Consider the following 27,263-nt stretch of genomic DNA (forward strand, 5'->3'; position numbering starts at 1 on the left):
GCTTGAGAGGGGGATGCTCGCAGCCAACCATTGGACTGAGCGTGGGGTCCCCAATGGAGGAGTTAGAGAAAGGACTAAAGGAGCTGAAGGGGTTTGCAACCCCATAGGAAGAACAACAATATCAACCAACCAGAACCCCCAGAGCTCCCAGAGACTAAGCCATCAACCAAGGGGTACATATGGCTCCAGCTGCATATGTAGCCGAGGATAGCCTTGTCAGGCATCAATGGGAGGAGAGGTCCTTGGTCCTATGAAGGTTTGATAGATGCCCCGGTGTAGAGGAATTGAGGGCAGGGAAGTGGGAGTGGGGTGGGTGGAGGAACACCCTCATAGAAACAGGGGGAGGGAGGATGGGATAGGGGTTTTCTGGGAAGGCAGGGGAACTGGGAAAGGGGATAATGTTTGAAATGTAAATAAAGAATAGGGAGACCTACACCAGGTGGTCCTTGTGTGGCATGGATTGCTTGATGAGGCCTGGAGGAGTCGTGGGTGCTTGCACCAGCAACACGTGGGGGTTCGTTTGATGTTGTTGAGCTACTGTGTTTTGGGGCCTTGTGCCCCCCAGCACCAAGCCAGTGTCTAGCACATAACTGCCTCTCAACAAATGCTGGTTAACTTATTGACTGACAAAGACTTCATTGAAATGAGTTCCTGGGATCTACTGAGAAACCTTTCAAATATTCTGTGGAAAATGAACATTTGAATATCTCACAGCTAAAATGTTTTTGTAATGGCATAAATTAATAAAAAAAATATAAGATAAAAAGAATATATCCAATTTTAAAAAGTATAGAAAAAGAAGAATAAAAGCTTGAAATTCAAATTATAGACAGATTTGATGAGAAATTTCTTTTTTTTAGTTCTTCTCTGGTTTCTCCCTCTTAGCATGCACTTAAACTGAACTTACACAGTTTACTCTTCGCCCTGCTTCATGCTCCCCCTCCTTTAGTCGGAGTGATAGGCCGTAGCTCAGGCTGGCAACCTGTGGTTCAGATGTGAGCGGTCTCCAGGCTTTGTTTCCACATGGGCCACTTAGCTTCTTAGCAAGCTGAAACATGAATGTGTGAAGTGTCTGTCCCTCACCAGCCGTATGTCTGAATTCTCAAGGAAGTGGGTGAGAGGGTAAGAGGCCAGAAACTACCTGTCAGTGCCAGCAGGACAATCTGTTCCTCAGACATGGGTCCCTGGCGGAGGGTGAACAGCCGTGTGTGTGTGTGTGTGTGTGTGTGTGTGTGTAAGTAGGTCAGCACATGACCTGGTAGAATGCAGATGTGCCTCTGCCCTCATGTGTGGTTCTCCCTAGGTTGTACAATTTTTGTTTTGTTTTACTGAATCAGAGTTTCTCTGTGTAGCTCTGGCTGTCCTGGAACTTACTCTGTAGACCAGGCTGGCCTTGAACTCACACTGGCTGGTTGTCCACTCTTTACCTAATCCTTGAGTGCCATTCATCTATGGTCACCCTTCTTTTTTATTTGCATTAATTTTTAAAGTTTTTTAAATATTAATTTTATCTTGTGAGTCTCTCTGTGTGTGTCTATCGGAGGGTGCCAGATTCTCTGGAACTGGTGTTACAGACAGTTGTCAGCTGCCATGTGGGTGCTGGGATCCTCCGGAAGAGCCATCAGTGCTGGTACCTGCTGGCCATCTCTCCAGCCCCCCCCCCCTTTTACAAAAAATACTTTTAAGGCTGTATGCTCTAAAAGGGCAGAATGCCCCACTATTGGACTGCCTGGTGGGATTTCTAAGGAAGCTCGCCCAGTTAGTCTGTGGGAGCGCGCCTGCCTGCAGGGGATGTACTGCATTCTTTTAGATCTGGTTCTCTCTTCAGTAGGAGCCCCTGGTCCTCTCCTGGCTTCTGGGGTTTATGGAGAATAGACTCTCCTCTTGAGATCTGCCACTTAATAGCAGTTGGGTGCCCTTGGGCATGGGGCTTCTCTCTTGCCTCAGTTTCCTCGTAGATGGTTTGGTAACATTAGGGAGGGGAGGTGCTTTTAACATCACAACATTTTTGTCCTTGTTACTGGAATTTTTTTCCTTAGTGCCATGTTTTATGAATTTTTTTCTCTTTAAAAAAAATCATGTCTTTAGCTCACTGTGTTAGTCATAACAGACTTTGAGAGGTACACAGTGTCTGGTCCTCTTCTGAGTCCTGCTGAGAGCTAGCATGGCCCTCAGGCCCTTTCCACTGAGAGCTAGCATGGCCCTCAGGCCCTTTCCACTGAGAGCTAGCATGGCCCTCAGGCCCTTTCCACTGAGAACTAGCATGGTCCTCAGGCCCTTTCCACTGCCAGGGCCGAGCTGGCAGAAAAGTGGGCAGCGATAGCTATCATCATGAATCACTTGAAGGTTTCCTTCCTTGCTTTCTGTTCTTAGGATATATATGAACCCCAACTTTGTATATCTCATTGACCAAAACTGCACGAACAGTTTTTCAGGACCAGATCTCTGTGCAATTTCTCCATGCCCCTTTCTTCACATGGCCTCCCAGAGACTATGGAAGAGAGCTTTCCTCTTTGTCTTTCTAACACACAAGCGTCCACCAGCCTCTACCCCAGCATCCGCTATCTCTAATCCTACAGTAAGAGGGTACATTGCCTTAATCTTGGCTGTTGTCCTGCAGGTGCTAAGCCCCACTTACAAGCAGAGAAATGAAGACTTCAGAAAGCTCTTTAAGCAACTTCCAGACACGGAGCGCCTCATTGTTGGTGAGCCGGTAACCTGGGAAGGGCCCAACCAGGAAGTCTGGGAGTGCCAGAGAACACACACTCAGGCTGCTTCTTACCAGAGGCTGAGAGCCAACACAAGCAAGCAGGTGGAGCTGGCCACATGGCAAATAAACATCTGTAACGCAGACATCTTAAGTCCCAGATCTTAGGATCAAGTGCCATGCCTGTGGCATCCTTGAGAGCCCACCCGGGAGGGATTCGAGACAGGCCTAGCCTCTCTGCACATGGCCATTGCTGTCATGGTAGTGAAAGGTTGGAAATTAATGAAACAACACTGGCCTTTTAAAAACAAACAAACAAACAAACAAACAAACAAACAAACAAACAAAAAAGCCCTGCCAGTCATTGGCTGTCATACTGATTTATTATCCTGCCACCAGGCTGTAGTATACTTGATCTCTTGTGTGTTCTGATCATGAGATGTCAAGAGGCTTCTGTGGCTACATATCTAGTCAGCAGCAGATGGCTGGACTCCCTCCCCCCACCCCCCCCAGTGCTGGAGGGAGGGACGGCATGCTCACTGTACACTGGTTTGCTGAAAGTGTCTCCTGCCTCTGAACGTATCCTGCTTCCTACACAGATTACTCTTGTGCACTCCAAAGAGACATTCTTCTTCAGGGCCGGCTCTACCTCTCAGAAAACTGGATCTGCTTCTATAGCAACATCTTCCGCTGGGAAACTCTGGTACAGAGCTTGGACTTGGGTTGGTGGGAGGGTCGGTGGGGAATTGATCGTGGGGGATGTAGGTGCTGCATCTCAAGGGTGCTATTCTTACCTAACATGCACAAGGCTTCTCTGTGCTTGGTCCCCAGAATTACAAAAGGAAAAGGGGGCAAAGACCCAGACTTGCTCCTTTGGGCCATGACTGAGCAAGCTGTCTTCATTTTCTTCATTTGCTGACTTTGTGTTCTTCCCAAGCCTTTATATTGTGTACACTGGGTTTTTTCCCTTAATAGACAAGATTTCTCTATATAGCCTTGGCTATCTTGGAACTCACTCTATAGACCAGGCTGGCCTCAGACTGAGAGTTCTGCCTGCCTCTGAGCCATTATCTTCTGGCTATGTTTTATGTTGTTAACACAAACCCATGACTAAACACGGGATACCCAATTCTGAGCACCAGTAATGGCGTCTCCTCTGCTATGTATATCTTTCCTATCTCTTAGGTGTGAGGGGCAGCAAACCAAACCAAACCAAACCAAACAAACAAACAAAAAAAAACGAAGCAAAACATTTTTCTTTGTCCAATGTAGATAGCTATCTGGCGTGAGTTACAGCAGAGGGAGGCATAGCGAAGTAGGAAGGACATTAGCTGTGGGGCTCAGAAGAATTTTATTAACTGTCATTTAAAATTAGTGACTTTATTTTTGCCTTTGTTTCCTCATCTTTTGAAATGAGATGGAGAAATATTACTTAGATGGTATCATAAGACCATTTAGGACCAATATTCTGTGTTTTTATAAGCAGAAAAATGGCAGGTCCAATGCCCATGTAGCAGGTTGTAGAAACTAGGTACCCATGGTTGCAGATAAAGGCCAGTTGCTCCTTAGTGTTTGGCCTCTGTGACATAGGGTATAAACTATGTGGTCTCTAAAGTGGTCCCTTCCAGGGCCAGAGGTATAAGAACCGTGATTTGATTTTGTCTGGCAACTACTAGTGCCAGGTAAAGTCCTTGCCCGATTGTACTAATACCCTCTTTTTTGCTTGTTACTCACACTCTGTTACTATGGGGACGCCAGCTGACAGTCCGTTTGAAAGATATCTGCTCCATGACTAAAGAGAAAACAGCTCGCCTCATTCCCAATGCCATCCAAGTCTGCACTGATTCAGAAAAGGTAAGAGTGGTCAACGTCTGCCTCTTGTACCTGTGCACCCTCCACACCCCACCCCCATGTCCCCACTCCTGTATTCCTGCCCTTAAGTCACCTTCTACTTTAGACTAATAGGCTTGAAGTAGCAAGTAAGCGGGGTACAGTTCTAGAAAATACTCCCTGGGTGAGCAGAGTGGTCAAAGGCTGAGCAGAGGTTAGGGTAGCATGTTAGAAGTTTGAACGTTGAGCTAGAACACCTGATTTTAAAGTCCTGTGACTATGTGACTATAGACTATATTGGATAGCCTTCCTTTGCAGTAGATTTAGCTGAAGGTTGTAGGTCAGTAGGTATATCTCCTTCAGATTATATAGTAGCCCAGCTTGCCTCTTGACCAGTTCTACTTGGTGAGCACAGAACATATATGTTTTGGGAGACACAATTTAGAACTAGAGTTAAAAAAAAAACACATAAGAAAGTCGGTAAAATATTGAAGGACTTGGTTACAGTGGACACTTAGAGACTTCAGGTACCTAGGTCCCCAGTGTGCTGACAGTTTTGGATAACTGGCCGTCAGTCGCATTTGAGACAGAGCATCTTGATAAAAGAAAGAAGAACCATTTTTCCATTCTCTGTTTCTCTGCATCTTCTGCTCCAATCTAGCACTTTTTTACTTCATTTGGAGCCCGGGATAGGACGTACATGATGATGTTCCGACTCTGGCAGAATGCTCTCCTGGAAAAGGTGAGTACTGAAGGGGAAGTGGACATAGAGTGCCTCGAACCAAGAAGCTGTTCTCAGCTGGTTCTTGCTAAGACAGGGGAAGTTAGTGTTCTTGAATGGAGAGCCACTGGGTCTATTGACAGCCCGCAGACCCCATGCTCCATGCCTAGGAGGAGGGGCTGACACAAAATAGACTCCATGTTTGTTGACGTTTCCTTCCGGTTTTTGTTTTGATATTTTTTGTTCTTTTGAAAGAGAGCAAAAGAGGCAGTGTATGAATTTAGGTGGGAAGGAAGGTGGGAAGGATAGGGAAACGGGGAGAAGTATGATCAAAATATTAAATATATTTCATTCCAGTAAGTAGATAGACAGACAGACAGACTGGCAGACAGAAAGACAGAAACATGATAAGTAGGGGGGATTGGCTGTCCTTCAATCTGGGGAGGCCATCCACCCATAATGTTCTTTTCCCTCGGATATCATCCCAGTTGGGACGTGCTTTTATTGTGCTTTTGGCCAGCTCTAAAGGAGCCTGTGGCTCTGGAAATCTTCCAGTAGTAATCTTGACCCCAGTTCTGAGCAGAGTCAGCTCTCTTGTGAGACTGTCCCAGCACTGTCAAAGAGTAAGTCACCTGTGACTTCAGGTACTTTAGTCCCTCTGCGTTATATGTCTCTAGGGCTTAGGTAGGCAAATGGAATGAAGCAGGAAGCTATGAATGAATGAAGAAATGAGTGTTGTGAAGGAAGCGGGTTTTCTATCCACAGGATTTCCAGAAATCAAGCTTGCCAGGTCAGTTTGTGCCAGGCCACACAGACAAGCACTGGGCTGGTCACACTGTAGAAATATTCAGTCTCAATCCAGGGTTTCTGTCTTGCCTTTGACCATTTAGTGCCAGGTAATAGACATACATTATATTTATAATAAGCCTTAACACAAGATCTGGGCAGATATCTATCTTTATGTTATTATGTCTATTTCCAAGCCAGTAATCCCATTATATAATTTACTATGTTTATCCATGCTGCTGTGAATGCCAATTTGTCAACCCACATGGCCATTAGGAGATTCTTACTCCGTGGTGCCTTCTCTCTTCACCTTCATTTTTCTACCTCATGGTTCTCCAACCCCAACCCTGAGAACCCTAATCCCACCTATGTCTCTTCTGCACAGCTATTGACAGTCAGCATCTTTATTCACAGATCATGGATAGCTTGGGGGAGGGGGGCAAGGTCACATTGGATCACCGGAGTCTATGTGTGATCTCTGGGAGCAACCAGTATTTGGCATAACAAAAACCAAATCTCAATAAGTCAGAAGGCAAAGGGGCAGAAGAATGGACAAGAACCTTTGCTGTGTCCTCCTGGGATCAGCTAGGGAAGGCAAGTGATGTAGGTGTAGGATTAGCCACTGGTAGTATTTTTTTGTAATTACCCAGCATCCAGTTTTAGGGTACCTGGCCTTGAGCGAGGAGGAAACTGATCAAGCTGGAGAAGGGGAATTTTTATATGCATGTGAGTTGTTTCTAAGAACTTGCTAATCCTCAGAGAGTCCACCCTGGTCAACAAGACACCAGGTCTCGAGGAATTGCCAATAAAGAAAAAAAAAAACTCAGTTAAGATAGCCACCAACTGATAGCTGGTGTATTTGAGTTAGGTTATAAGGAAACACAGATGGAATATTACAGCTCATGTCCATAGAGAGTTCCTACATTGAAGCTGCCAGATGTTGGAGGACTATTCAGGCTAGAGAAAAAAAAAAACACAAGGAAAAAAGTCTCTACATATAATATGTACCTTCAACTAGGTTACCATGTAATTGACAGGAGTTTATTAAATATATGTATCTATCTTGACTCTAGCCTGAGCTAATTGTTATCTGGAGAAAACCCAGTAAATCAATTCTTATCTATAGTTTCTTCTAATTTGAACCTCTAGAGCCCTGATAGAAATCTTGGTCGTCTTCCAAAATAACTCTTATGTTGTCTAGTGAGGGTCTGCTAACCGTGCTTGTCCTGACTGTGTGGATTCTAGCTGAGCCAGGCAGAAGTGCTCAGGGAGAGCGAGGAATGTGATTGTGGAGCAGGCTAGAGCAGCATTTGACAGAAGGCAGGTGTGTCCCAGGCAGGAAGGAGGGTGTCCGCAAAGGCTACAGATAGGAGGGGAGATCTAGATAAAAGATTTTAGTCACCACGGAAAGCTAGCACTCAACACCTGCTGGTCCAGAGGCAGGCCCCAACTGTCACCGTGGATGGTTCTGAAACCTGGAAACCTGACTCAGGAAATCCTTCTAGATGCCTAAACCATTCCTTCAAAGTGTAGGTCTGGAGACCCTCTCCCATTATTTAGAAAGTCTTTTATTATAAAGATTCTTGAATGTTTGTTTCTCCTTAGTTATTGGTCACACCTGCTTTTCTTACATACGTGTCACCTTTTTCACATACTTGTTGGTCTTCCCTTCTTCCCTTCTTTACTGTCTATAATCACTCATGTTCTCTACCATGACTTCAGCTTCCTTGATGTTCCTTTGCTTCTCTCTGGGAATTGTGCCCTATGGAAACTAGCTTCTCTTAGGACCCTGTTTTTAAACAAGACAAATAGACATATCCCCCATAAGGAAACATTGGAAACCCTACAAGGTATTGTGCACAAATTGATCACACCCGAGAGTAAAGAGGAAAATATTCAGCTCATTAGGAAAGGGTCTGCTAGGATGACCTTTAACTCCTGTGGTGTTGCAAGACTGAGTCAGGGCACCTGACTCTGACTCTGGGTGTTCAGAGATAAATGTGGCCCTAGATTTATATAGGTTTCTTCCACTTAATGCTGGACCTCATCAGTGGGAGGAACAATAGATGGGTGTTTCCCATCCTCACAGGGCCAGTTAATCCCTCTGTTGAAGTCACAGGCAAGGAAGGCCCATTTCCTTGGCTTTGTCAGGATCTATATTGTTCAAGCAGGAGTTTAACATCTGACTGGGACATGTGAGGTGGATGGTGCTATCGTAGAGATGCCCTCTCTATACAGTTGGGGACAGAGCCCTTTGGCTTCTTTCCCCACTAGGGGCGGGGCCAGCCTGGTTTAGAGCTTCTGTGCAGGATGGCAGGGCTGGAGGGAGGGAGGATCAGAGTCATGGCTCTTCTCTCCTGCAGCCCCTATGTCCCAAGGAGCTCTGGCACTTTGTCCACCAGTGCTACGGGAACGAGCTGGGCCTAACCAGTGATGATGAGGACTACGTGCCTCCAGATGATGACTTCAACACAATGGGGTGAGTGTGGCCTTGGGGTGAGCTTCCCAGAGGACATGGGACTCAAAATGACAATGAGGACATCATTTGGAAAATGATATCTGAGTAACACCCTACAGGAAGCTTTGGAAGGAACCAGTGCTCCTTGCAGAGGGGACAGTAACTGGGCTATATGGCTATCTTAAGTGGTCAGAGATGGAGCCAGCAAATCAAGGGGGCAGAGATTTAGCCTTTTGACTAAGGTGACAATTGGCTTTAGGCAAAAAGAGATGGGTATGTTTGTAAGAGATAGTTGATAAGTTCTGACTTAGCATCTAAACAGGGCCAGTCTGTCCTCTGTGTTAGACATACACTCAAGTGAAGAAAAAGGGGGAACCTGTTCAAAGGTTGCTAGATGATAATTTAGAGGAAAGATGGTGGTGGTGGTGTTTTGGACCAGGACGGTTGCAGTAGCTCTGAAAGTCCTTGAAGCATTTTGGAGGAGTTGTTGGTGGCTCAGAAGCAAATCCCAGGTTGGTTTAACTCTTGGGGAGAATGGAGTGGTTCCAGGCAGGTGGGGAGTATTATAGACAGAAGAGTTTAAGATTAGAAGCTTAGTTCTAAGCAAATGAGGACGCCTGCAAGTCAAGCAGAGAGATCATGTAGGCCACCGAGGTTAGCTTTGGGGTTCACGAGGATGTTTGGGCTAGGGCTGTAAGCTTTAGAGTCACTCGTGGATAACCATGGGGTTAGCTCAGTCCTTCAAATAACTGAACATAAAGGACATTCAAGGACTAGGCTTAGAAGCACTCAGCAAGAAGGGGAAGCAGAAAAAGATCTTGAAAGGACATCTTAAAAGGCAGTAGAGTCTCATACACTGAAAGCTAAGAGCGGGAAGTTAAGGGTGGGGCTCTCACTGTATGAACTTCTGCAAGTAGGTTAGAAAGATGGGGAGAGTCAGTTGACGGACAGTAGTTAGGTGTATGTAGAATGCATGTTGCTATGAGAAAAATAGTGAAGTAAAAAGCAAGGAAAGACCACTGAGGATACAGCACTTAGAGCTTGGCTTGGTACAGCATTAACACTGCTATCATGTTAGATCTGTCAAACTCTATTTGCCGATGTCTAAATTGGACATAATGATTTACCTGGAGCTGTAATACATGCAGATGCTACTAAGTATACAAGTCAGGTGTTAATGCCAGCAACAACTGTATGGGTGATGATTGCCAACAGTAGCCTGAAGTGTCTCTAGAGTCACACCTACCTTCATTCAGAATGTACAATGGAGAGAACTTTGATGTGATCTATAATTTGGGCAGTACTGGTTAGGGGTAATGTACTCGGAGTCCAGTCTTAGTTGATGTTTGAGACAGGAACTATTTGCTCAGAGCCCAGATACTAGATTCAGATGATGGGGAAGGGATGGGATCCAACAGAAGAGAGTAAGATGAGATATTGGCATGTTTAGGTAGCTATATATCTAAGGAAGGTTCTAGAAAAGGTGAATTTTCAGCTAGAAGTTTCAGGATAGGGAGAGATAGAATAAGACAGGAATGATGCTTTAGGAGAGCAATGGGGGTTGGGGGTGGTTGTTGGTACAAGATCATAAAGAAAAGAAGCAGAAAAGCCCATAGTTTCAGATTGATAGATAGGCCTGCATTCTAATATTAGCTGGTGGCCTCCACCACAGAGACTAACCTGAGTTCATGGGGATGTCTTTCCCAGCTACTGTGAGGAGATCCCCATAGAAGAGAATGAAGTGAATGACAGCTCATCCAAAAGCAGCATAGAGACCAAGCCGGATGCCAGCCCACAGCTGCCCAAGAAGTCTATCACCAATAGCACACTGACGTCAACGGGAAGCAGTGAAGCCCCCGTCTCGGTATGGATGGTAAACTCTGGGCAAATTCCTTTCCTGATTAATGGCCAATGTCTCCCAGCTTAATTAATCCCACAAGAGCCCCACTGGGAGAAGGGAAGAGGGAAGGGGTTCCACCATGGTCACCATGATGAAGGTAGATCCTGGAATTCATGAGCTCTTACTGTTATGGTATATTCCAAAGGTCCAGAGCTAGATTCTCAGCACCTGGGTTAGATGATTTGGTTTAATATATGAGATGAAAACTATTCTAAGTCTTCTAAGAGTGTAGCACTTGGTGGACTCCAAGTCAGCCTCTCTTTTTGGATATCTTTCCTAGTTTACCTTTTTTCCCCATGCTTTGATCCAAAGTCAAAATCACATATAAATATAGAACTGTAGGACTAATAGGAAGTTAATATTAGTTAGGAATATTAGTTATTAGCAGTTAACTTCCTATTAACCTATGTCATGGATATTTGTTGACTTCCTTTGCAATCTTATTTTCCCACTATGCTAGAATTTACGGGGGCTATGAAAATGTCTATGAGAACTTTTCTTCTCAGAAGCACTGTTGTGAGAAGTCAGAACTTTCCTGAAGGAAAGAGGATTAGGGCACGTGTCCCAGCAAGAAGAGGCTGGGTTCATTGGGAAAGGACTCTCTGAAGAAGGAACCTTTCATCCCACATTTGGCCAGGCTAACCAGCCTTAGAATGAAGACATTGATGGCTAGTTTTCACGGTTTATTTTTTACTGCTGAGATTAGCATTAAAATAGAATTGATTCCCTTCTGGTGCCAATGGGAGAATGAAGCCCCAGACATGCCCTGAAGCCCTCTGAGCTGCTTAGGAAAAGGGTATTGTTTACAGCCAGGCTGGCATTGTAGCAGCATGGTGGGAGTGTAGCTCCAGACAGGACCTCAAATGGGAGTGCCACCTATAGGCCCGTGTGCTGTTTGAATGGCATGAGTACTGTGTACCCTCTCCTGTGCACCTCAGCACAGTCCCAGCACCCAAAGTTAGCCCAGCTCCTGAGCAGCATGGCTGGGAATGGGTTGACTTTTAAGGCTGGGTTGCTGGCCTCCCTTTGGAGAGTTGATCCACAGTGGGGAACCCTGGCGGGTTATTCTTGATCTCCACTGCAGTTCGATGGCTTGCCGTTGGAAGAGGAGGTAATGGAGGGTGATGGGCCCCTAGAGAAGGAGCTTGCCATTGACAACATCATAGGGGAGAAGATTGAGATCATTGCACCGGTGACCTCCCCTTCACTGGACTTCAATGACAATGAGGACATCCCCACAGAGCTCAGTGATTCCTCAGATACCCACGATGAAGGTGAGCCTCTGGATGTGGGTTTAGAGAACCCTCTTCACCTCTCTGTTTTGTGATGAGAATGGATGTTCAGAATGGCTTGGGTCAGAATCTAAGTTCTGGACCTCAGAGTGTCCTCCAGACCAAGCGGCTAAGGTCTCGGAGAAGAGAAGTGGTGCAGGCCAAAGCATTCAGTGAGCCGTGAGCACAGTCACCCTTCCCTTGATGAAAGCAGTCACAGCAGACTCGAAGATATCAGTGCCCCGGGATGTCACCACAGCCTCCAGGCCTCCTCTGTCACTGTCTGCTTCATTCTCTCTTCTGTACAGGAGAGGTCCAGGCCTTCTATGAGGATCTGAGTGGAAGACAGTATGTGAATGAGGTCTTCAACTTCAGCGTGGACAAACTCTATGACCTGCTGTTCACCAACTCACCCTTCCTGCGGGACTTCATGGAGCAGCGGCGATTCTGTGGTCTGATTCTGTGCTCATCTCTCCCTGACTATCCATCCTTTGCTCCACTGTCCCTCTTTCTCCTTCCTCTTCTTTTTTTTATACCTCTGTCCCTATACCATTCTTTTCCCCAGGGTCACAGGCTCCTCTTTCTGCCCTTATATGGTGCCAAAGATGTCTGTCCCTCTCTGTCTCTAGTAGTGAAGGTTTTCATATGCCCTCTGTCCAACAGACTCCAAAGATTTCCCAGTGAGAAGGCCCTGTCAGCTCTTTGTCCCCACAGGGCACTGTGTCTCCAACAGGGCAGCTGTTCTGCTGCTTAGGAGGTAGCTTCTGTAGGAGTACCCTGCATTGGCCCATTCAGTCCTCGGCTGTGCCATCTGTGAGCCTTACGGTTCCTGGCACTAACGTGTTTGGAATCTGAACTCCAGGCTGTATTTATCTGCCTATATAAAGGAGCCTAGAAGTGCTGAGTGAGGATTCATATCCAGCACCCTGGGGCTCCTGTGTTCGTTCTCCCTCTCACTCCAGTTTTTCCCACAGCAAGGATGTAACATTGCCTGGCAGAGATGTCAATCATCCCCTCGGGGCAAAAGCTCTAGGCAACAGGGCACCCTCTGAAAGAGAGGCACCTTGAGGCCAAGGGGTGGGTCACACTCCCTGGGGATCCAGTGGTCTTACCACAGTAACTTCAATGTTGCCCGCACCCCCGCAGGTGGCCTCAAGACCTCCTGCCCCAACCTTGGAACAATCAGCATTCTGGAGCTCTGTGTAGAATTTCAGCAATGCCACAATGGGCCTCTTTCTGCTCCAACTCCACCTCCTCTTCACCACTCCCCTCCCCCCTTCCTCCCCTGCCCCCAGCTTTCAAGCTCCTGTTGGCTTCCAGGGGAGGGGGACTAGCAATCGGGAGTCAGCACAGAGTGAGGAAGGGAGATTCAGACAAGCAGTGTTTGCTCCTCCCCACCTTCTCAGTCTAGACCTTGTGTCTCCCCTCAGATATCATCTTCCATCCATGGAAAAAGGAGGAAAATGGAAACCAGAGTCGAGTGATTCTCTACACTATCACCCTCACCAATCCTCTGGCTCCCAAGACGGCCACTGTCAGGGAGACACAGGTGAGTGGGAAGAAGAGTCAAACAAGAGTGCGCTTGGAAATCCTGTCACCTCATGAAGGATGAATGTGGCCCTTGGGAAGACACCTCTGGATCTAGGCTTGGTTAAGTCCTGAGGCAGCATAGCCCAACTGGCTCAGACGCTGCCACCTCCAGGGATGTCATGGCAGGGACACTGGGAAAGGCCGGGGTCCTACCTGGCTTCTCATCAGTTTTGATCCGTGGTGCTTTTCTACCCACAGACCATGTACAAAGCAAGTCAGGAGAGCGAATGCTACGTGATAGATGCTGAGGTCCTCACCCATGATGTGCCATACCATGACTACTTCTACACCATCAATCGCTACACGCTCACCAGAGTGGCCCGGAACAAGAGCAGACTCAGGTGTGCTGTGGGAAGGCTTGTGTGGGTGCGGGTGGGGAGGGGCATTCCTTGGGGAGTACTCCCCTTTGTATGTCCTCTCTGGAGACTTCCTGGCTTGCCTTCCCATCCTGCCTCCCTTCTTCTCCATCTTGTGTCCCTTTGAACACTGTGTCTTCTTTGGAAGATCCTTACCAGGCCCTACTGTTGGTTTTCTGTGCTTTATGTGGAACTATGTAGTAACTAAAACTACATCTGTTGGGCTTTTTAGAATCACTCCCCCAAAGATGGAGTTACCCTCATTTCTCAGAAAGAGCAACTTGATCAAGAGTCATGCCCCAATCCGTACTGAAGCTTAGTTAACCTTTAGCAATAGGACCCCGTTCCCTGTGTTCCATGTCTTATGTGTTGGGATTGCCTATTGTTTCCATGGTTGGCCAATGAGTTCCTAGAGAGCGGGAATCTTGACCTAGTACAACCGGCTTTCTGTACTCAGCCTACTCGTATCACCATCAAATGAATAGTTAGCTCTGAGTATGATGAGGCCCACTCAGGGGAAGGGAGAAATAATGGACCACCTTAGCAGGAATACGTAGAAGGATGTAAAATCATCACACATACCCATTTGAAAATGATCATGGTTGATGGCAGCTAAACCTTTGCAGGAGGTGCTAGTCCATTCTCTATGCAGGAAAACAGATGCTGGGTGGGGATGTTGGAAGGCTCCAAGCATAACTGTTGGGGATGGGTGGGGCGGACTACTGCAGATGCTCATACACAAGGAAGAGGCAGAGAACAAGCGCTTCCATGTAGGAGGGCAGAGTGCATTGCTGCTGTCAGAGTGGTGGGCGGTGGAACGGCCAGTGGGTGGGAGGGAGAATACTCAGAGAAGGGTTGATGAGGTGTAGCATGGAGGCAAGGCGGGTAGGTGAGAAGACACTTGAAGTTGCAAGTGATGAGGCTCCAGAGTCCCTATTAAAAGAGTTTGATCTTCATTTCCAAACTTTCTCTTGATTGGCTGTGAGGCTATAGAGCATCTCCGTACCCCCACTCCCCCCATACATTTGAGGCAGCAGCTGCAAAGCCACACACTCTGATCTTCTGACTGATCATGTCTTTAACGGCCTGCTCCTCAGGGTTTCCACAGAGCTCCGCTATCGAAAACAGCCCTGGGGGTTTGTCAAAACTTTCATCGAGAAGAACTTCTGGAGTGGACTGGAGGACTACTTCCGCCATTTAGGTGGGTACCACAGACCTCACGTCGTCCAAATTGAAATTTTTGCTTGCTGGCTTGTCAGCTGTTGGTCACCATTTGGGTGGTGTGAGGGGTGGGGTGGGGGGGAAAAGGTAGGGGGGATGGAAAGCATGGAGAATAAGGGGGCCTCTGAGACCATAAATTAGTTTCATCAGGTTCCTAATTCTGCCCCTGCAATGAGCATCAAGTTTGGTATGTCTGTGGATGTATCTTTCAAGAGACTGTAGCTTTGAGATCACTAAAGAGGGGCTGTGATTTCACCTCCTCTCGAATGAACCTGAGATGTTGTGATAGTGTCATTGAGTCATTATCAGAAAGATCTGAGGGCATGTGTTTTAAGCAAGTGTTGAGATATGCTGTAAATTATATACATGGAGGTGCAGAGGTTTGGAATGGGGACCTAAGCAAGATATGGCTTCAAAAACACTTGGCACAGGCCTGAGTGTTGTTTTGCCACTAGGCGGCCTCCCAGGATATTTAGTAGGTATATGATACTAGTAGCAAGCTGCTTCTAGTGGACAGTCTGTTAGGTTAAAGCCATAGGCCCTGACGTGGCCCTTTTGTGTCTGACAGAGACTGAGCTAACCAAAACAGAGAGCACCTACTTGGCTGAGATACACAGGCAGTCCCCCAAGGAGAAGGCCAACAAGTCTTCAGCAGTCCGGAGGAGGAAGCGTCCCCATGCCCACCTGCGGGTACCTCACCTGGAAGAGGTGATGAGTCCTGTCACCACCCCCACTGATGAAGATGTGGGCCACAGGATCAAGCACGTGGCAGGTATGTTGCAGGTGGGGACGGCTGTGCAGATTGGAACCGTGAGATGAAGCTGTGTGACTCTGTCATGGCACACGGATGCGTGATTTACACCCTGTGTAGAACTGGTCAGGTGTCCCCCACTGACCCACCAAGCAGCTCCCTGTCCAGGCTGTGGACTCCTCTTGTACATCTCCCTCTTCTCACCCCACACTTTGAATTCTCACGTATATTATAAGTTGTGGAAACTTGGGCCTCCCTAGAGACTGATGCTGCCGGTGTTTTATAAACCATGCTTTGCACATGTGTGAGTTCATCAGAACTGCCCGGGGACTGGAGACGACCACTAGAGCACTCCATTGTTAGCATTTTAGATGTAACATTTGTGATTGATGTTGTATTTAAGTAGATGGACCAAGAAGTTACCTGTCTTGCCTTGACGTCATGTAGTTGATTATAAGGCCAGGACTGGGAGCTGCTGCCCCTGGCCTGTCTTCCCCAGCCGATCATATCTCTATAGCCTAGGTCCAATGCTCATTTTTCTCATTTGTTCAGTAATTATCTGATCAAAGCCTTGGCCTTGCAGTCTTTACCTCCTCGAGTTGCAGAGCTGGCAATGTGATCTCGAGGTCACTGCCTGCATGATGCATATAGTTCCCTGGTGTTCTTGTTTGACTGGTGTCCTGACTACAGTGTGAGGACTTGTGGATTTGGAGAGAATGACTGCCTATTTATTCTCCCACAGGATCCACGCAGACACGGCATATCCCGGAGGACACTCCTGATGGTTTTCACCTACAAAGTGTGTCCAAGCTGCTGCTGGTTATCAGCTGTGTGTAAGAGACTCCAGGTTCTTCTCCCGCCCTGGCCCCAACACCCCCTCCCCTGCCTGCTGCAGGAGAAGCATCTTCATCTCCCAAGCATGAGATTCCCCTTCCTTTTTTCCTTCCCTCCTCTTTGTTCCAATGTCTTCTAGTCTTCGCTGCATCAGTTGCCCAGTCCTTTGGTACCCTTTCTGTTTCTCTGTGTGTGTCATACTCAGCACTTCCTGTGTATTAGCCTTCTAGGGGAAAAATGGTGTACACGGCATCTATGCCTTTTAGGAACTCAGTGTCAAGTGGGTTAGAGAGGCAGGGTACTCAGAATCCCTCCTCAAGATAAATGCTGCCTGACATAAAGATGCTTCAGTACGTTTTTAAGAGTCCATTAATTTATAAGAGGTCCTCTTGAGTGTCTGCTCTGTGCCCAGCATGAGCCGTGCACAGAGTCCTCGCTGGCAGGGTACCCAGACAAAATCAATACTTCCAGTCCAGGGAGAGCAGATGCTTATTTCAATCTAGATGACATATAATTAGCATAACATTATAAAACCATAGGTTTGATAGCTCACTCAGTAAGCTGAACTAGGAAGATGAGAAGCCAAAAGAAAAGAAGGCATAAGATAGGAGAACACAGCTGTCTGGTGTGCGAGAGTCCTTGTCACCGGTGCCCAGGACATGCTAGACCATTTGCACAAGAAGCATTGAGAGCTGCTAAGGACAGCTTTTCTGCTTGGCTCAGGGTACAGCCTGTCATCACTCCTACGGCAGGGGATGATCTACGACAGTATAGATGACACAGGTGGGCGTGTAACATAGCCAAGTCCCAAATGTGTGCTCTCCCTTTGGGACACGGGGCACCAGACTACCTCTAGGTCAGTTTTGTTCCTTCAACCCTTCTGCACCTCTCCCTGAAGCATCCTTGGAGAGATGTTGTGCGGGCACATCCTTCTCAGGACACTTGGGGTGAAACTCACAAGTATCACAGTTGGACCAGCAGATGGACAAACACTGGAAGCAGTGTGATTGCTTAGAGTGATCTGCATCAGATCGCCCACCAGACTGAGAGGATGGAATGGGGAGGAAAGGTCACAGAGGGAAGGCTCAGTTACTCTTTCGTTTGGTCTCACAGGAAGTCTAGCTGTCCATAGGGACTACGGGCACTTGTGTCAACAGAAATTTGGACTCTGGCTGAAAGTCAGAGAAGACATGCCAAAATCCCAAAGTGTCTGAGTTGCCACAGGTTATGTACCTGAGGAGGACAGGCCTTTGCTGATATGAGCCTGGCCCTTAGAAGACCAAGTAAAGCCATGGGTATGAATGAGACCATCCATGCTGAGTGTAGCAGAGATGCAGCCAGAGACTACCCTGTTGACTCCTTATAGGAGAAAAGCCCATGGAAGACATAAGAGGGGTCCCTGCTACTCCTGTGGGCATCACATGAAAACATGTGATAGCCTCAGAAACCATGATATCATAACAGCGAGGACAGAGACAACTATAAAAGCTCCTCCTTAAAACACCAGTGCAAAGGGATTTATGCCTGATAAAAACCATACCAGGTACTGGATACTGGTAAATAAGAGACTATAACCTTGGTTAGTTCTACATTTACATGCTCTCCGCATCTCAGTTTTACTTAAATAGTGAAGGCCCACTCCAATGGGGCCTGAGGTATCAGCTAACTCGTTGGCTTGGTAAGTTTTGGACAGTCATGCCTCCTGACTCACCACAATGCATCCCTGGCTGGGGTTCTGATAGCCTGCATTTAGAATACACTGACACAGCACGGCTTACACGTGTCTGGCAGGCTCTTGTGAGCATCCACCCTCGGTGTGGTGACTCAACCTCCCACCCCTTTGTCTCTGTTTGGCACACTGGGGAGTCTTCCCTCAGAAAGCATGTGACCTTTACTTAAAACATCCAAGATTATAAACACAAACCCAGATGTAAGGTGGTGTGCAATGCGGCACGTGTTGAGGGGGTGGGCATTTAGATGATCCGGCGTGTGCTGATACAGTTAGATGATAGCACTGAATGTTTGCATGAACAATGTAGGGTAGCCCCAGGGTCTGGCAGCTGACAGGTGAAGGGAGACTTCTATCCACAGTGATGGATAAATAAATAAGACCTCGGACATTACTCTTAGACACTGACTTCGAACAGTCTGAGACACAGTCTAAATCATGTATGATTTCTTTCCTTTGTTGCCCCCTCCTTCTACCTATGAACTGACTTTCCAGTTTGGCCATCTTCTCTCATCCCGTGCATACTTGTCCTTCCGACATCCTTTCATATTAAGAACCAGCTCTTGACATGGGCCTGCTGCTAAAGGTTCTGTTCCTTTCCATTTATAGAACAACCCCACTAAGCTGAATCTGATGTCCCTCATGAGAACAATTTCAGTATACATGGGAAACTTCAAGAAATTAAAAAAGATAGATATTTTAAGTGGTGTACTAAGACTTTTATCTCCAGTTCTTCCTGTCTCTGGGTCTTCTCCACATCTCTGACTTTCCCTCTGTCCCATGAGCTTCTCTCACAGAATGGCCTAGGCAGCCACTGAGGTGGAGAGGAGAGAAATTTCCCCAGCTTCCTGGCTCTCCACTTCCCTGGTATCCTCCAGCCTCCCACCCCTGGTCTCCTTGCTTCTCCCTACTTCTGATCTCCTCTGACAGTGGAAAGTCCAGGGAGGAGCTTCAGCTTCAGGGAAGTCCCAGTACCTGTGAGGCATGTCAGGTCCTCCTTCAGTCTGGCCCTTCAGGTGCCGCACGACCTTGGGTTGGTAGGGAAATCTCTTGCTTTAGTACTAAAGCAGCCGCCATCCGTCCTTGCTTGGCCTCCCTGTCTGATGTGCCTTTGGTGTGTGTGTGTGTGTGTTTCTCATAGATGCTCACTTTCTCTCTGTCTCTATTGAAGTGCATCCCCCTCCTTCCTCGCAGTCCTGTTTCTAACCTCTGCCTCCTCCCCGTTTTTCTTCCTTGCTCCCATTAGGATCTGTTTCAGGTATCAGCTCTATGATTCCTCCCTTTACCCTCAGTGCTTTCCCCTTCCCCATGCCATCTTTCCTTAGGCACCCAGAGTCAGGTGCCTATGGCTTCCCTTCCAGAGCCTTCAATACGTTTGCTTATATCCCTCTCCCTGGCTCTCTTGTTCTATCACTGACTCCGTAGACTAGGTTGTGTTTCTCTGACCCTTGCTACACACCCCTTCAGCTTCCTCACCCCGTCTCTGTCATGCTTGGGTTGGCCCAGCTGGTAGTCCCATGGCCTCATGGGTAGGTGGGGGGGGGGTCCCTGGTCCAGATTCCTTCTCACTGCCCTTGCTTTTCCCTGTTTCTCTCCCAGTCTGGTGCTGCTGGTCATCCTTAACACGATGCTCTTTTACAAGCTGTGGATGCTGGAATATACCACACAGACCCTCACTGCCTGGCAGGGTCTCAGGCTCCAGGAAAGGTAATGTGGGCCACTTTGTTTCCATCTTAACCTCATGGAGTTGTCTGGGCCTGCTCCATTGCCTGTGCTCAAAGATACCCCTTAGAGATGAGCCTGTGGTTCATATCTACACGTCTGCCCTTAGAGGTTCTGGAGAGTTGGGACCCTGGCACATTGAGCAGCAGTGAAAGCACTCTGATGTGACTCTCTGTCCTTTGGGGTGTCAGAGTACAGACCATCCCACTGAGCATGATTCCAGCTGCTGGATACCTTCTTCTACCCCTCAGGTTGCCCCAGTCTCAGACAGAATGGGCCCAGCTATTAGAATCCCAACAGAAGTACCACGACACCGAGCTCCAGAAGTGGAGGGAAATCATCAAATCCTCGGTGATGCTCCTTGACCAGGTGAGATGCCCACAGTCCGCCATCTTTGGGAGATGGAGCTCCTTTCCATCAGTACTGAGAAATGCCACCACATTCTGACATCCTCCTCCTCTTTATGGTTATTCTGGTCCATCCTCTGGATTTGCTTCTAAAGCTGTTCCTCAGTGAAGTATTATAAACTTAGGGATTCCTCCAAAACAATAACTAAGAGACACGTTAAATAGCCAGAGGGATGTAGGATAGACTCTTTCACAGAAAAAAAGATTCTATATAGTGATTTGTCTGCTCAGAGAATGTGTATGTCAAAATTTCTCTGAGGTGTCAGTGAGGCCATTCAGCTGTTAAATGTGTTTGCCAACAAACCTGGCACCCCAAGTTTTATCTCCAGGTGGAAGGAGAGACTTCTGCAGGTTGTCTTCTGACCTGCACACGCACACTAGCCATGCACAGAAATGGGCTTCTTCCTACCTGATGGGCAGTTTTAGAAGAGCCAGAGAAATCAAAACAGTAGATGATGTAGAGAGACCTAGAGTTCTTTTTTTTTTTATTCGATATAATTTATTTACATTTCAAATGATTTCCCCTTTTCTAGCCCCCCCACTCCCCGATAGTCCCTTCTCTTCCCCTGTCCTCCCTCCCACTCCTTCCCACTTCCCCATTCTGGTTTTGCCGAATACTGTTTCACTGAGTCTTTCCAGAACCAGGGGCCACTCCTCCTTTCTTCTTGTATCTCATTTGATGTGTGGATTATGTTTTGGGTATTCCAGTTTTCTAGGTTAATAACCACTTATTAGTGAGTGCATACCATGATTCACCTTTTGAGTCTGGGTTACCTCACTTAGTATGATGTTCTCTAGCTCCATCCATTTGCCTAAGAATTTCATGAATTCATTGTTTCTAATGGACCTAGAGTTCTTGATGCAGAAGGATGGAGATGCTACCGTGATATAAAAGAGTAGCTTTCCCGAGCTGCTCTGTGATGTCATTATAACACAGTAGCTTACTAAAGCTGCTCTGTGATGATGTCATTATAACACAGTAGCTTACTAAAGCTGCTCTGTGATGATGTCATTATAACACAGTAGCTTACTAAAGCTGCTCTGTGCTGAACCATTTGAAGATCTTCCAGTTGAGGCTAACCCTTTTAGATCTCATTCCATGACCCCAAAGTATTAATCTCCTGTTTTGAGGCTGATGAAGAACCCGCCTTCTCTCTGCTTAACGCTACTGCATATGGCTGGGAAGGACAGAATGGTTTTAGTCCCAAGAAATATGAAGTTAAAACACTCATGATGAGTCAGTGAAGAGCCCCTGAGTGTCTGAGAGGCCGGGACGAGAGGGTGATTGTGACTATTGTTTCTGGACTTTCCAACTGGTTGAAATTGTGGTGAAGACAATTGGAAAGCATCTCAGGCCAGGAGAAAGATAGGCAGAAAGTATATTCAGAATAAAGATCAAGTAAGTAATAGTTCAAGGTGGCTCCTTAGAGCAACTGGGCACTTACTGTTTGCTGATAGGAAGGTCACAAATAACCAAGCGCGAGGGTTTTCCAGTGTACAACTGGCTGACCCCTGTCCATCTTAGGCTGAGGCCCCTGAGAACCTCCCCTGCTTTATAGACTTATTGTCTATGGTGGGCTCTGTGACTCGGTCAGGAATGGGCCGCAGATGGGCGTGGAAGCTGCAGCTTCATGGAGACTCACTGAGAGCACTGTCTTACAGATGAAGGACTCGCTTATCAACCTTCAGAATGGTATCAGGTCCCGAGACTACACAGCTGAGAGCGACGAGAAGAGGAACCGCTATCATTGACAAGGCAGGACCAGGGGTGGCTACAAGACGCCTGTGCAATACATGTACATAGATCCTATAAATATATATAAATATATATATATATATACAGATTATAAATATATATTATATACAGATTTTAAAAAAAAAGAGATAATGCCTATGGACCAGGGAGAAGGAGCGGGAACTCCCGCCCCCTGTGCCGGCCAGAGCAGCGTTTTCCCTCCACTGTGGAGGTACTGAGGAGGGCAGGGACCACCTCTCAGCACCAACCTCCCCTGATCCTCCTCCCATCATTTTTGTTCCTCATTCCTTCCCTTGCTGGCCATTCTTGGCCCTTAGAAGGGAAATGTGGCTGAGCCAAAGTTTATGCCTGTGAAGACCTTGGTTGTCTTCGATGTCGTTTCAAGAAGGCATTGCTTAAGGTGCTTCATTTCCTAACCCCCCTCTTAATTTGTCTCTATAATAAAAGAGAACCTGTTCTCCCCCCCTCCGTCCCCCTCCCACCCAGTGCTTCCCCAGGCCTTCCCTTGGGAACAGGAAGAATGGAGCAGGCAGGAGCCACATTCAAAGTCCCCCAGGAGGCCATCGGTTAGGACCACACTGAAATCCAGTACTGTGACAGAGGCTGCATTTGTGGGCCTGGGCTGTGGGGTTGCAGGCTCCTGAGCTCTGGCATCTGAAGGGAATTCTTCCTCAGCCACCCCCCACACCTTCTTCTGACCTGAGTAGGTTGTGGACCCTATAAGGGCTGGGAATTCCTAAGTCACCCACTCCCTTTCTTTCTGGTCTTCTCCCAGGCTGGATCTGGGGGAAGGGTCACTTTGTAGTGCCTAAAATCCTGTTGTTTCTGTGTGCCCTAAGAGCACATTGTTTCTTAGCCAGGGTGGAGCCTTTATGACCTTGTTTCAAAAAAAAAAACAAAAAACAAAAAACAAAAAACAATAACCTCTCTTAGTGGAAGCAAGTCAGGTCTGTGGCTCTAATTCTTTCTCTTTGATCTGTGAGTTTGATGTCCAGGATAAGACAGGGTATCTAGTCCCTCAGGCCTTTGGGAGACAGAGAATGATCTAGAAACATGGGTTGCAGGGCTTGCCCAGAATCCTGTGTGAGTAGTGAGCATAGTAACCGAGCCACTTAGAGGGCTAACAGCATCATTAACTCTTGGTAAGGAACCAGCATTAGAAACAGAGGCAGCGTTGTGCCACTGTGTGTCACTAGAGGGAGAATTTGGCATAGATGTGTAGGTTTGGTCAGGCCAAATGGAACCTGGCCCCCACAGAGGCCACCTACATTCTGTTTCTCAGGTTTGGTAGTGGTTTTCTGAAGGTATGTGTACAAATCTCTGGATAGTCTTTGGCCCCCCTGAGATAGAAAGCCACCAGGAAATAAAAAGCAGATACTACTTTGGGAAGTTGAACCATCCAGGGTCTTCTTAATGTTAGCCTATCAGGACTTAGGTTTTATCTGATCTCAAGAGACTTTGCCTTCTGGGCAAATTCATCACCCTTCCTTACAAGTGTCTACTGTTCTTCCTTCTGGTTCAAGGAATCCTGCCAGTTCCCAGCAGAGCGCTTGGAGATCCATGGTAGTAAAGATTGCTGCCAGGTTGGCATAAAAGCTTCTTTAAGTTTACTGCTTCTCCCAGGCTCCTGAAGAAGCCAACCTGGGTTTCCCAGAGCCTCAGTACAAAGGAAGCAAGATGGCTCTGATTAGCTACACCAGAGAAAAAGTTACGTTCTCCTCTTAGAATTGTCCAAACATTCCATTTTGGGCAGTGAAAGAAAGGCATTGATGCTGCATTGCCCTGGAGAAACAGGTGTTGGTATTTCTTGAAGAGCAAAATCAAAACAACTAGGCTTTATTTCCAGATCATCATCTGATGGGGGGAGGAAAAAGCTCCTGTGGTTAGCATTGCTAGCACTCTTCTGGGAAAGCAGGGGTGAGGAATAGATTAATTTATTCCTCTGGAGTGGACAAGGTCCAAAGACCACTTGATTGTCACTTGGTTGTTTTGAGAGATGCTGGTGACAGTCAAGTCCCAAGTCAAAGAAGGGAGGATGCTCCAGGCTGCTAGGCAGTTTCTTCTTGGGATAACCAGAAGCCAGAAGCATTCCCAGAAAGTTTTTGAAAGCAAAACTGGCAATTCTCAGATTTATTGCATATGTAGTTATTTACTAAGTTTAATTGTTAAGGTATCCATGGATCTTTTAAAAATTATTTCAAAGGTGTTCACTGGGGGAGGGGTGGGAGTTGGGGGACAAAATAAAGTAACAGAAGTGGCCCTAACCACCGAGAACTGCTGTTCTTTGGCCCACAGTATCATTTAGAAGAGGAGAGCACCTAATTTGTTAGAGAAAGCCTCCTGTCTTCTAGTGAACCCAGATGATATGTATATATAAAGAATAGTCCCCAAGAATGATGGCTTTCTTGTGAGTTCCTTCTGTCTTAGCATTAGCCTGGGTTTTTTAACACCTGGAAGAAACCAATGTATCAGTTTATTCTCAAAACGAAATCTTTCTTCCCCTTTGCCCATACTTTGTGAAAGTACTGAGAATTCACCTCTGCAGCCAAAGTAAGTGCCCTGGACAGTAGCCTGGCAGGAAGCTAACTGTCTACAGGAGGGCATGGAAGCTGGCTGGCCTTAGGTTTCTTCTCCCAGCCAGCAGGTTTGTTACTGTAGATGTACGCATAGTTTGACCTTTCAGTTAGGATTTGTGTTGCAAGATATTTGAGACTGAACTATGAGAGATCTGGCCTTGAGTCCCGAGCATGTTACTGAAAAGCCACGTGGCTTCGGATAAGTCCCTGACACTGAGCTTCAAGATCCAAGTGTAACAGGACAGGGTTGAAATAAATGACCTGTAATGTGGGATCTAGGCTTGACCTTGATTTGGAAGTTAGCCTAGAGATGAATGAGATGGGGAGTTTCCAGTCTTGGAAGATGTCCTGCCAGGGCAGATAGACTTTGTTCTTGGCGAGGTGGTCTTGGGGCTCCCGGTGGCTGGGATAATCTTGCTTGGCATGAGCACAAGAGCACGCTCCTTCCTTCTTTGGCATAGTTTCACATGGGAATTGGTTTATGCTTAGAAGATAACGGCAAGAAGAGTATCCTTTCGGACCGAGCCCATCTTCCATCTTCAGGCACACTGTGAATCCTTTCTACTGTCCATGCTCCTCACCGATGGAGGAGGCAATGGGAAGAAGCCATTCCCTGGTCTAGAACTTCTGTTTTTCCTCAGCCAAACCCCTGTCACAGTTTGAATAAATGATAAAACCATTGCTAAAATCCTTGGCTTGTGTTAGGGCACTGGCATCAAGGAGTGAGGAGCACCAGGGAGGAACCTCAAGAGGAATTTGCCACAAGTGGATTCTCTGCTTGTCCATAGCCCCTCACCTGTGCTGGCCTCTACTACACATAGACAGCATCTGTAGGATGAGGTGTTGGGGAAATGACTGGCAAGGAGAAGACTCTTTCTGGAGTATTTGTTCTCCCAGTAGGGTCCTTTCTGTGCCCTACTATCCCATTTACTTAGCTCTGCAGGGCAGCCAAAGCCAGCCCTGGTCGTTAGGGCCAAGGAGAAATAGCAATCTTCTCTCTTCCCCCAGGTGGCAGGGCTGTGATGGCCCTTCCTACACACCTGGACTCTGCCTACCCACTCCAGGACACTCTCCCTCCCCCCAACCCCATCCCCATCTCCAGGCTATGGGGCAATCATTTCCATTTTTCCTTTGCCATCCTTGACCTTCGTCCACCCCACCCCCCTTCCCCCATCCTCCAGCAGGCTGGCCCCACTCCCTTCCATCTCCAAGTCTTCTTCCAGAAGATGCATTTGGATCCCAGAGGAGTGTTTTCTGGAAGACAATCTTTCAACATCCCTACATTCCTGATAGGATGCAGGAATTTGCGCATGGTGTAGAGAGCTCCCTCTCCCACCTCTCTGCCCAGCCTTGTTACCTCACTCCTGCTCCAGCCATTGTGATGGGCTCAGCCAGCTCCCCGTTCTGATGTGTGCCCTGCAACAGCTCAGGGGGGTCTTGTGACTTGGAGAGGTCCTCAGCAGGACTGGGAAGCCCGGATTGGAGCCTTGGCTGCCTCTGAGAAGCACTTACCTGCCAAGACTTGCTGATGCCAGATGATCTCCCCTAGCATGTGAATGCTTATTGGACATTGCCATCTCTGCCCTTTGGTCCTCCTTGCTTCTCTCCATACAATAAGACACCTCAGAAGCAAAATGGCGGCCCTTGCTCCAGGTAGAACATCCAGCTGTCTGGGGAGTCGGCCCTGGGCTTCTGTGTTGTGTGCAGAGACTGCACAGTAAAACAGTCACTTTTGCCAACAAGAATGTATGGCACTCCACATCTCCCTACCTTGCACTCTAGGGCCAGACCACTCTCTGCATGGACCAGACCATCTTCCCAAACCCATGGTGCTTTCCCCAACCCCACTCAACCTACACTCTGAGGTGGGGAGGGATGGGTCAGAGGCCATAGTGGCCCCCTGGATAATCCTGTCACGGGGTGGAGTCGGGTGAAGCAGAGAGAGCAGCACCCAACACCTGCACTGGGCTATGAATGGGAAGGAGCACAGGTTGGTTGCAGTTGAGTTGTCTGGCCATCTGTATTTGGATCTTTAACTGTACTTTGCCTGGCGCTGTGCGCAAGGTCCAAAAACTTATTGCTAGTACCTAGAAACATACAGGGCTATCCAGCCAAATCTTAATGTAAAGTAGCTAGAGCCATGGAAGTCCAGTATGAATTAAAGGAAAAAGTATTGAATTACAAATAATAAACGGTGTGTGTGTGCTTATTGCTTGGTCCATCGGTATTCTTCATCCCCAGTATTTCTGGTATCCTCAGATATGCCCACAGCAAGTCCCGAAGGCAGCATACTGAAGTGTGGCCCACACAGGCTCCCGTCTCAGGAAGAGAGGTAGCATGACTAATGCAATAGCTAAGTTTTTTATTTTGGGTTTTGAATTTCTTTTTATTTTTTTTATTTAACCCCTGTTCATTATTTCTCATTTTTGACAAGCTTATACAGATTTATAAGCCATTGGGATTGGATCCACCTCCACTCCACTACCCCCTCTTATTCCCCCTCCCAGCTATGGTTGTTCGCCCTCCTTCCCTCCTGTCTTTTCCTAAGTCACTGGATTTAATTAGGTTGCTTGTATGACCATTGGTAGAGGTGTTGCTTACTGAAGCATAAACAACTTCTTAGTTGGCTACATCACTGAAGAAAATGC

General features: G+C 47.2%; 1 protein-coding gene across 6 annotated transcripts in view; it reads left to right on the forward strand.

Annotated features, from left to right (window-relative positions):
• Positions 1-26,801, forward strand: part of Gramd1b (GRAM domain containing 1B) — a 235,965-nt gene extending 209,164 nt beyond the window's left edge. For 4 of the 6 annotated variants that reach the window (XM_052188630.1, XM_052188629.1, XM_052188625.1 and 1 more), the window contains 16 exons: positions 2,621-2,705; positions 3,307-3,410; positions 4,466-4,561; positions 5,199-5,279; positions 8,408-8,523; positions 10,210-10,366; positions 11,487-11,676; positions 11,982-12,125; positions 13,104-13,222; positions 13,462-13,604; positions 14,717-14,820; positions 15,409-15,612; positions 16,334-16,424; positions 19,754-19,861; positions 20,128-20,245; positions 21,946-25,780. In XM_052188630.1, coding sequence (XP_052044590.1) covers positions 2,621-2,705; positions 3,307-3,410; positions 4,466-4,561; positions 5,199-5,279; positions 8,408-8,523; positions 10,210-10,366; positions 11,487-11,676; positions 11,982-12,125; positions 13,104-13,222; positions 13,462-13,604; positions 14,717-14,820; positions 15,409-15,612; positions 16,334-16,424; positions 19,754-19,861; positions 20,128-20,245; positions 21,946-22,035 — 1,950 coding nt within the window. In that variant the 3' untranslated portion in view covers positions 22,036-25,780. The other 2 variants (XM_052188628.1, XM_052188626.1) reach the window with 2 other exon arrangements.
• Positions 26,802-27,263: the final 462 nt, after the last annotated feature.

Source organism: Apodemus sylvaticus, chromosome 7 (assembly GCF_947179515.1).
Source record: "Apodemus sylvaticus chromosome 7, mApoSyl1.1, whole genome shotgun sequence".
In the NCBI taxonomy this organism is placed as follows: domain Eukaryota; kingdom Metazoa; phylum Chordata; class Mammalia; order Rodentia; family Muridae; genus Apodemus; species Apodemus sylvaticus.